Here is a 10,967-nt window from a genome sequence, read left to right as displayed (position 1 = left end):
TCCTGTGTAACCTTGATTGGGACTAAAATGTCTAACAGTGCTTCCCTTCCTGAGTATTCCCAGAGACTGTACCTGTACTTTTCCTTTTCAAGATGAAGATGAGGGCTAGAAAGAGTCGTTTTCAATGACAACCACTACTAACTCTCCACTCAGTCATGGCACTTAAGACAAAACCCTGTTTAGAAAGGTGTAGAGAGTAGCTGCCACAGAAGGGGGAGGGGAAAGGCAGGTGTTGCAAGTAATTTTTGTGCTATCATCTGGAAAGTGATAGAATAACCCGGCCGACACTAGAATAAATACCCTTTCTCCCCAGCTCCTCTCTCTGCTTATTCCGTAGAACTCGGCCCCCAAAGGCCAAGGGAGGCTTGGTAAGGTTTATGGAAAAGTAAAACTCAGGTGAGAGCCAGTCCTGAATCTACTCTGTCGAACACACACGAAAGTGTGTTTCTCAGGTCCCAAAGAAATGTAGTTCCTAGAAACCAAGCGTGGACTCTCGGGCAAGTTCTGTGTATTCTTCCTGGGTGCACCTCGCCCTGGGTGGGGAGAGGCAGGGGAAGTCGTTGCGCTGCACTCCCTTCCAGCCATCTCCCTGCAAAGCCAAAGACGGGGCCGCAGGCGTGGAGGGGGGGGGGCGCAGGCGGCCCCGGGGGGGGCCCTTCCTTGCAAAGCCGCCTCATTTCTTGCCCAGGCTGGCGTGGAGCTTGGCTTCCAGCGCCATGCGGTCAAAGGTGCGCGTGTTGATCTCCTCGCGCACCTTCTCTCGGACGTGGAAGGAGGCCCGGGCGCTGGAGCGCGCGTTCTCCAGGGCGCTGCGCCGCTCTCGGGACAGGCGCTCGCTGCGCTCGCACTTGCGCTCGATGGCCTGCTGCAGCTCGCGCCGGCGGCTGTGCTCCTCGCGGTCCACCTTCTCCTTGTTGGCGCGCTGCGCGCGCTCCTTCTCGAGCCGGCTCTGGCCCACCCGCCGGGCCTTCAGCTGCACCGCCTCCGTCACGGCCTGCGCCGCGTGCTGCATGCGCTGCTCTCCCGCCTTGGCCAGCGCTGCCAGGTGCTCTCGGTGTTCTCTGTCCTTGCGCTCGGCCACCTCCTTGGCCCGCCGGCCCTGCATTTCTTCCCTCCGCGCCCTCTCCCTCAGGTGCCGGCTTCGCTGCTCCAGCAGCTGCTCGTAGTTCTCCTGCGCCCGCTCCAGGCTGGCCTCCAGCGACAGCCGCAGGCCCTCTTGCTCCTTCCGCTCTTTGCGGGCCAGCCCCTGGAGCAGCGCCTCGTGGTGCGCGCGCTCGGCCCGGCTCAGCTGCTGCTTCTCCCTCTGGGCCGAAGCATCCTGCTTCCGTTTGGCGCGGGCCGCCCGCTCGGCCCGCTCGCGCCGGGCGCGCTCGGCCCGCTCCCGCTCCCGCTGCCGCCCTTCCTCCCACAGCTTGAGGTTGTTCTCCTGCTGCAGCTTGCGCATCCGGTCTTCCAGGGAGGCCCGCTGGACGCGCTCCAGCCGGAGCTGGCCCTGCCTCTCCACCAGCTCCAGGCGCTGCTCCTCCCCTCGCGCGCACTGGCTCCGCAGCCGCCGGGCCGCCTTGCGCTCCTCGCGGCCCAGCCTCCCCAGGCGCTCCTCCATCTGGGCCGCCCAGGCCTGGCGGCACTGCGCCAGGGCCCGCTGCTTCTCCTTCTCTTCCCTTTCCCGCTGCTGCGCGGCCCTGGCCCGCTGCAGCTCCCACTGGCCGTGGGCCAGCGCCTGCTGCTCACGCAGCAGCTCCTCTTCTTGGTGCCGGGCCAGCATGAGGGCGGCGATCTTTCGGTCGCGCTCGGGCAACCCGCGGAGGCCCTTCTCCTCCCGCACCTGGCGCACGATCCTCTCCACGTGGCGAGCGGTCTGCGGCGAGTGGCACAGGTCGCTCAGGCTGAAGCTGCGCCCCGACAAGGGCGCCAAGGGGAGGGCCGCCGGCCGAGCCTGGGCATCGGAGGCTGAGGCGGCAGCCCTGGGCCCGTGGCCCCCGGGGGCCGGACTGCCGGGCAGCCAGGGCTCTCTCAGGCTGTCCCCGCTGTAGGAGGAAGAGGAGGCGCCGGATTCCGAGCTGAGGGCGCCTTCTCGCCGGCGCGACAGCGAGTCGAGCGAGTGGCTCTTTTTGCCTCTTTGGGAAGCCGCTGCAGGGGGGTTGGTCCGAGCCGGCGAGGGCGACGACGAGGATTTGCGGGGAGCGCGCGGAGTTCGGGGAGCCCGAGGGGCGGGTGAAGCGGGGAGGCTGGCGCTGCTGCTGCAGCTGCTGCTGCTGCCCGGGCCCGCGGCGGGGCCGGCGCCTGCGGCCGGAACTGAGGCGGTGGAGCCCAGGGGCGTAAAGAGGCGGCGTTTTTCCGCCTTGATGATGCGTTCGCGCTCGGCCCGACACTGCTGTAGCTTGGCTAGGCGTTCGGCCTCGTAGGCCTCGTAGAGTCCCGTAGCCACCCGCATGGAGCGGCCTGGCGCCTCGCGCACCAGATCAGCCAGAGCCCGAGGCAGCAGCTCCACGGGCTTAACCGCGCACCTGGCACAGGCCTCCAGGGAGCGGGGGCTGGTCAGGACATAGCGGCTGCCCTCGGCTTCGGGACAGTCAAAGTTGAACAGGTCGAGGTGCAGCATAGGCGACTGTTCCCGAGGCCGGCCTTCCCTGAAGCTTGCCAGGCTCTCAGCTTTGCCGGGGACACCTGCGGGGGCAGAAGACGTTGCCGTGGGCAGTTGTTGGGCACCAGTTGGGATGGAGGATGCGGATGCAGCTGCTCCATCTTCTCCGGCGCTGCTTGGCTCGGCTCCTGCCTTTTCCTCCTCCTCCTCCGGCACAGGGTCCACCATGGTTCAGCCGTCCCCAATTCGTGGAGCAGCTGTGGAAGTCAAGGGGAGAATTATTAGGTTTTTTTTTTTTTAAATTCTAATAGATCGACAGAAAGCGATGACTTTAAAAAATTGAAGAACTAGAAGGAACATCAAAGTTTACCTAGTCCAATCCCAGCCCAAAATATGAATCCTACTGAATTACGACTACTAGACAATATATCATTTACCTTCTTTAGTTAGACCCCTAGTTATGGAGAGCTTACTGCTTTCATTCCTTTTCAAGACAGTTAAATGGAAAAGTTTTTCCTATTATTAAACTGAAATTTTCCTACCTGTAACTTCTCTTTGGTTCCAGTTTTGACTTCTAGATCCAAATGGAACAAATTTATTCTCTCTCTTCTACAATATAATTCAAACGTTTGAAGACTCAGTATAATGGAAAGCATATAATTTGGAGCCAGAGAATCTTATTTCAAATCCCTATTCTATTTAATTTGACCTTAAACAAGTTACTTTAACTTATTTGCAAATGTTTTTAATAATTTTTTTATAAGCAGTGGATTGAAGAAGCTGATCTTTTAGATTCCTTCTAACTCTAGATCCTCTGATCCAATCAATCTCAATGGTATCTCTTCTCTAAACTATTCAGCCCCAATTCCTTTAGCTGCATATATGCACACCTTGGGTAGCTGGAGACACAGTGAACAGAGCTCCAGACTTGGAATCAGGAAGACCCAACTTTAAATATGACCTTAGACACTTCCTAGTTGTGTGTCCCTGGGCAAGTCACCTAACCCCATTTGCCTCAGTTTCTTTATGTGTGAAATGAGCTGAAGAAGGAATTGGCAAATCACTACAGTATCTTTGCCAAAAAAAAAAAAAAACCTCTAAATGGGGTCATGAAAAGTCAGACAAGACCAACAACTAAAATATACAATGTAACCTTTATCCCAGTTTGTTGATGGCCTTTCTAAAATGGGGCTACATATAGATAGAGCTCTTTACAGGTATAGTCTGACCATGACAATATAGAAGGGAGTCATTCCCTTCCTTGCTCTTGACATTGTGATCCTTACTCAAACCCCTAGCCCTTAGGATAGAACTTTAGTTGCTAGTTTAGTAGGCAAGAATGTAATGGACATTCAGTATTTGTTGAAAGCAAAATATGTTTAAATGCATTCCCTACCTCTTTTTCTCAAATCAACCCCATTCCCACCCTCCCATTCCACTGCCATTAATCCACTAATGGATTAGACTGCAGACTAGCAGAAAGCAAATAATAATAATGGTACCCTGAAAAGCCAAGCTGGAAGAGGGGAAGGAGAGGAGGAAAGTGAGGGGAGAGAGGGAGACCAAAAGCACTACCTATCCCCCTTCCATCCAGAATCTCTCTCTCTCTCTCTCTCTTAGGGCCTGGGATCCTGCAGTGCCAGAATTCAAGGGGAGGTTAGTGGCAGGACGCGATATCCAAGCTCCTAGTCCAGTGAATACAATTTCCTTCCTAATTGCAAGCTGCTAAATCATGGTTAGAGAGAAGGTGAAGCTATTCCACCCCTACCCCCATCACAAACACACACACACACACACACACACACACACACACACACACACACACACAATGGAAGATTCCCTGGAGGATTAACTATTTAGAATTTAATTTAGCCGGCTAAAATGCAGAGAGGATACAGCTTAACAAAAATTAATAAATGTATAAATAATCCCTTTCAGACCAAAAAAGTGCTTTAGCCTATTTGAAGAAAAAGTTTATTGATGACTCCTGGCACTAGAAAGAGCCTAAGAAAAGTGGACAAGGGTGGGAACAGCTCATGGATGTGACTCAACACATAAAGAACCCCACGAGTCTCCCAGATCTTACTTCCAGCCCGCCCAGCTTCTTCCTGATGGATGGAGGAGGGGGCCCGGGCTTCTGATCCTCGTTGCCTCCCCCCCCCCCCAGCTGATGCAGCAGACCGTGGGCACAAAGCGCCCTCCTAGCCAGGCGGCCCTTCTGTCTCCCAGGCATCTCCCGGTCATTGCGGGAGCTCCCTGAGCTCCCTCCACTCCCTCCCTCCCGGCGCCCGCTGCCTGGGAGCCGCCTTGATCGGAGCCCCGCGGCCGGCAGCCGGCAGGCGGACCCCGGACGCCGCCTCCTGCACCGCCCGCAGCCTAGCAACAATTCCGAGGGAGACGATGCAGAGGTGCCGGGGATGCTGGACACCTGTACTCACCGCGCTTGCCGGGAGCTGGAAGCTTTGTTCCGCGGCCCCCGGGTCGGCTTCGGCCCCTCCAACCTCGGCTGGGCGGCGGGGTCAGGCTGCCCGCCGCAGCTGCCTCCACAGCCGCCGGAGGGTCGGCCGCGGCCGGAGCATCAGGAGCCTCTCCATGGCTCCCAGCAAACCTTGCGCACAGGCGACCTACACGCGAGAGGGGGAGTGCCAGAATGCCTCCTTAAAATAACAATGCTTTCCTTCCCTCCCTTCACACCACTTTTCAAAAAAAGGAAGGACAGCTCCATCTCGAATGCATCTTTTTGGTCCCTAGCTAAAAAAAAAAAGTCTGCACAGGTCTGTTTTCCACCGCCCCCGGCTCCTGGAGCAGAGCCATGATGAGTTTTCTACAGGGGGGGAAAAGGAAAGGAAAGGAAAGGGAAAAGCATCATTTAGAAATTCTGCAGGTGCTCTTTTTGTAGTGGCAAAATATTGGAAATTGGGGGGTGGGGACGCCCATCAGTTGGGGAATGGCTGAACAAATGGTGGTTTATGGATGGTGAGGGAACACTATTGTTCTATAAAAAATCATGAGGGACAGGATTTCAGAAAAGCCTGGAAAGACTTGCATGAATAGAAATTCTGACTGGTTCAGTGAGAGGTCTGAAAATGACCCAAAGGAAAGGACCTCTCTGACCTGAATTGTGAAGTGAAACCCTGATGACCTCAGGACTTAGTCCAGCCCTGCTTGCCAGGTAGGGGCTGGCCCCAGTCAAGCCTTGTGATTCTGTCTGATTGCCCCCCCACTTTTTAGGAAAGAAATATTGAGAATATCTGGAGTCTGGTCAAGTGGGCTGTGTCAAGGGACAATTGTGAATGTTTATGTAACACATTTTTTGTAGGATTGTTTCAAACTACAAAAATAAAAACTCTGGAATGCTGTTTTATGAAGGATGTTATTTTCAGTCAAGGCAGCTTTCCCTTTCAAGCTGTAACATTGTGAGAGGGAGAAGAGGACTTGACAAATTATGGGCCTAGATTTGTTGAGTGGTATAATAGTCCTGTGACTTGTGTTAACAGACTTAAGTTAGAATCAATAAGACCCTGGCTTATTGTGTGACTGGATAATTCACTAAGCATCTCTCTGTGGTAGTTTTTTCCTTTCTGTAAAACTGAAGGTAATCAACTCCTTCTCCTTTTCCCACACCTTATCAAAGGGCATGAAATAATACAAGTAATATGCTTTGAAATCTTTCAATAACTCCCTGCCCACATTGATTTCCCCATTGATATAGCATTGATAGTGTTCAAATACCTTTGGTTTTTAACTTTAAAAACTGACTAAACATAGACTTCAGGATTCTGGAATGTTGAGAAAATGACAGAGAGAGGAGAGGTGTTTCAAGAAAAGGACTGGATATCCTAGAAGGCAATCTTTCTAGGGAAGAACCAAGGCCCCCCAAAGATTGCAATGGACAAAGGCAGCATTGGGGCAACAAGGAGTTCTTGGGTCAAGTCAAATTTATCTCTGAGATCAGGAATCATAAGGTACTAGAACAATCCTAGCCTTTGCCTTTCACTGGTTTTGTAAGTTATGTGTACTTTGAAGGTTTCTGGGGTGGAATGAAAACCTCAAATCTCTGTCATCATTATGTTCAACATCCACTTCGGTATTGGTGTTCATCTTCAGAGACTACAAGTCTAGTGAAACCATATAAGCTCTCAGAGGAAGGTAGGGATCATCAGCAGAGACAATTATACTCAATAATCTCAACTATTTCCCTTTTGGGGGAAAGTGACTAGTGCAGACCATTAGTATGAAGGACTCTATAGGTCCCTGAAGAAAGTGAAACTTCCAAGAGAAGAGAGTTCATACTATTTTGGGGCTTCAGTACCAGACCTTTGCATTTTTTATCAGGTTAATAAAGTCTATCTCATAAATATTGAGTATTGAGTGGGCTCTGAGAAACCAAAATCAAGGGAAGTTCCAATATTGTCAGTGGAAAGCCTGAAGGCCAAAAATGTCAAATTCTGAAGTTTCTAAGGGACAGCTTTGGTGGGGACACAAAGATATTTTTAAAAAGAAAATCCCAACACTGAATCTAATTTCTCTGAGCTCGGGTATTTGATTTTTGAGCCATGAATGTTACTCATAGGGAAATAGAATGTGTATTCATTCTATGAATGAATAAATATACATGTAACTATTGTACATGGGAAAGTGAAGTGAATGAATGAATGAACAAACATTTATTTAGTGTTTTCTGAGTATAAAGAATTGTACTAAGTGCTGGGAATATTAAAGAGAAGTTTTAAGTTTAGAAATTAGAACATTTTTACTAGGGTAAGGAAGAAAAAGCTTCTTGAAGGTTGAAGGGGGTGTCACCTAAGTTTTGGTTTTAAGGAAGACAGATATCAATGGATAAAGATTGGGGCGGGGGTCAGGGAGGAAGTATAGCTATTCCAAGTATGTGGAGTGTTCATAAGTAAAGGAAAAGAATAGGAGACAGATTGACCAGAACTTAGAATACTTGAAGGAGAAAGTGTTATATTTTGTTGGACAAGGAAGTTTGAGTTGAAGTCATATTTTGAAGGACTTTGAATACCCAATATGTGTTCTGTTGATGCAAGGTATTGCTTTTCTTTGACATTTTTAATTCCTTCAAAGCCTTAAGAGTGTTGGCTAGTTGATTTTGAGGGTTTTTTTAAAACAATGTTTGTTTTATATATATTGTTAAGCAAACATTCAGAGTCTCCAAATGATATAGTATGTTGAAAGATAGAGACCTAATGAAAGAATCAAAACAGTATAGGAACAGGAAGAAATATATGTCATACCCATTGTCCTGTCTCCTGGTGATGTTGTTCCAAAGATACTTATTAAGCCTACAGGAGATGAATTTATGTTCATTTTACAAAAATTAGTTGTTCAATCAGAAGTTCACTGAATTTTAGACATAAAGAAAATTAGAATATAAAGTCCCAAGACGAAACATCAAACTGAACACATTTGAACATAAAGATGAGAAGTATGAAATAATAATAACAATAGCTGTGTTAGTCATAGGTATTAGCTAGTTTTTTTTAAAGCATTGAATTGATAACCTAGTTTAACTACCAATGGATGCTACTTCACAGTTATCTGACCCTATTTGTTGATGAGGGCCAGAGATTGAAAATCCCATGATGTTATTTGATCCACACAAAGGTAAATGGCATTCAGGAGAAACACCAAGTTTTTCTGTGCTTATCAAAATCTAGCGACCTCTTATCCCCTGTCCCTGACCCTTTCATATGACATTGGGGGTGGCAATGTTCATCTTATTATTCGGTGGAAGTGGTCTATGTTTGTTGTTAATGTTGTTCAGTCACAACCGAATTTCCATGACCCCATTTAGGGTTTTCTTACAAAGACAGTGGAATGGTTTGCCATTTCCTCCACTAATTCATTTTATAGATGAGGAAATTGAGACAGTTGTGACTTGCCTGGGATACACAGTTAGAAAGTATCTTAAGCCAGATTTGAACTCAGTAAGATGAATCTCCTGACTCCAGGTCCAGCACTCTATCCATTTTGACATCTAACTAACTGCCCATGATCTATGTATGTTTATCTAATTAATCTCTTGACTCTGCCTCCTCCATCTCCACTAGGAAAATTCCAGTTTTCCTTTTATACTGCATTTCAATGGACCTTAATCCCTTGAACATGGTACTGTACTTGATCACATGAGAATGGTTTAACTGTACATACAATCTTTCTTGTACCCATAGAAGCAAAAGGAATAAACCAAATATATAAAAAATTATTACCATTGAGGGTACATGTTTTCAGTTCCTCCCATGCCAAAGCAGACCTCATGTTTAGGCACATCGCAAAACCAGGACTTCTCAGACATAATTCAAGGGCTTATTTTCAGCAGGAACATCTGCTTTTCTGCTCATAGCTTAGTTTTCCCTTGTCTTCCTTCTTTTTCAGCCCTTAGTAAGTGTCTTGCTCAGTAGAATATACTTAGATCCTGGAGTACTGATTTCTCTTTCATCTGTTGTTCCTCATTCACCACTGTTGCTGGTTGGTATTTCTGATGCTGCTTCCAAACCGCTTTCTGGTGTCACTGCTGGTTGGACTACATAGAACTTCCATCAATCCTTGATGCTTTCACCTCATAGTGTCATGTATAATGAAGCCTAGGACAGACACCTGCACTGGATAGACAGATCATTACTCTGTCTCCTAAAAGCATTCCTCAAATGTCCATTATGTCCTATAACTTTTCTGCCTCATGCTTTTGATTCCTCTCCTTCTGTCTTGGCTTTATGGGTAGGGTCCCCCCAAGATTTAGGGGCCACCACCTAATCATCTGGGAAAATAGATTTAAGATAGTGGATATATGGCTCATCAGCAGGGACATAGGTATAATATCCCCCTTCTTTGCCCCCCAAAAACCACTACATACATTAAATTTCTGACTGAATTTGAAGATTTTTAAAGGGAAGCCAAAAATGAGAGGGTTTTTAACTTTCTAGGCAGGGACAGACTAGAAATAATTCTCATTTATTTGATGTTACCAACATCCCTTTTATATTATTTTCCTTCCTGGTTGTTCCAGCTCCTTCTTTCCTGTATTCCTTCTCCTTTTCTAAAAGGAGTATTGTGTACTATTTAATAACTAGGGTGAGACAATCAGGGCTTTTTCTCCAAGTTGACAAAATTTAGAGAGTATCACTTGGAGTGTACTTTCTAACACTAAGGTCCTGTATCACTGGACCCTGTCCCAGCCTCCATCCATATCTCCCCATTATCAACCAGTTATCCAGGGGCATAGCATTTTACAGTACTCCAAGATGTGCCTTCTTTCTTGGGATTATAGCATCCCAGGTATGCTTTCCAGTCCCTCTCTCATTTTCCCTGGCTTGCCCCAGGCACAAAAATGTCTGTTGCTAGGCATATAGGAAAGACCCATGAAAGAGCAGAGAACATGATCTGGGAAATATGATAAAAAATTAAATAGAGAAAAAGGCTCCCTTTTTTAGAAAAAAATTTATTTGGACATTATCCCAGTCTAAATCCTAACCATTTTCTTATAAGGAAAGAATGTAAAAGTTTAAGAAGGAAATTTAAGGTCCCAGAAAGGATAATATCTTCATGTGGTTAAGGTCACTGCCTATCCCCACACCTTGAAGGTATTAGGGGAATAATCAGAAGAAAAGTTTTGATTTTTTCAGTTAATGGAAGTATTGCTGGAGTTTTATCTTGACTAGCTGAGTTAGAAAAATCCATAAAGTGAATTATCAAAAAGAAAATTAAGTGGTTGTAAGAAAATGATTCTCCAAGGTAAGACAAAAGTTAACTGACTATTCTATTTGATGAAACAAACTTTACCCTCAGGGTTGCAACTATTTCTTAGAATCTTATTTTGGAACTTTGTCTATTGTTTTTAGAATATTATAAATTATAGCTTAAGAATTACTTGTGAAGATCAAAAGAAATGTAGTAAATTGGGAAACAATCTTTACAACTAATGATTCTGAGAAAGGATTCATTTCTAAAATATACAGAGAACTGAGTCATATTTTTAAAACAAAAAGCCATTCCCCAATTGACAAATGGTCAAAGGATATGCAAAGGAAATTTACACATAAGATCAAAGCAATCCATAGCCATATGAAAAAATGCTCTAAATCATTAATTCTTAGAAAAATGCAAATTAAAGCTTCTCTGAGATACCACCTCACACCTCTGAGATTGGTCAATATGACCAGAAAGGATAATGATCATTGTTGAAAGGTTTGTGGGAAATCTGGGACACTATTACATTGTTGGTGGAGCTATGAACTCATCCAGCCTTTCTGTAGAGCTCTTTGGAACTACACCCAAAGGGCAACAAAAATGTGCATACCCTTTGACCCAGCAATACCACTACTGGCACTATACCCTGAAGAGTTAATAAAAAAGGGTAAAAACA

General features: G+C 47.0%; 1 protein-coding gene across 1 annotated transcript; it reads right to left on the bottom strand.

Annotated features, from left to right (window-relative positions):
• Window positions 1–673: 673 nt before the first annotated feature.
• Window positions 674–2,812, bottom strand: CCDC177 (coiled-coil domain containing 177). Its single transcript, XM_074232082.1, has one exon. It carries the CDS (start codon window positions 2,810–2,812, stop codon window positions 674–676), a length of 2,139 nt encoding a protein of 712 aa, XP_074088183.1.
• Between the last annotated feature and the right edge of the window lie 8,155 nt (window positions 2,813–10,967).

This window comes from Macrotis lagotis, chromosome 4 (genome assembly GCF_037893015.1).
Source record: "Macrotis lagotis isolate mMagLag1 chromosome 4, bilby.v1.9.chrom.fasta, whole genome shotgun sequence".
NCBI classification, from domain to species: domain Eukaryota; kingdom Metazoa; phylum Chordata; class Mammalia; order Peramelemorphia; family Peramelidae; genus Macrotis; species Macrotis lagotis.
Note: the sequence above shows the minus strand (reverse complement) of the source record. Positions and strands in the feature narration are given on the sequence as shown.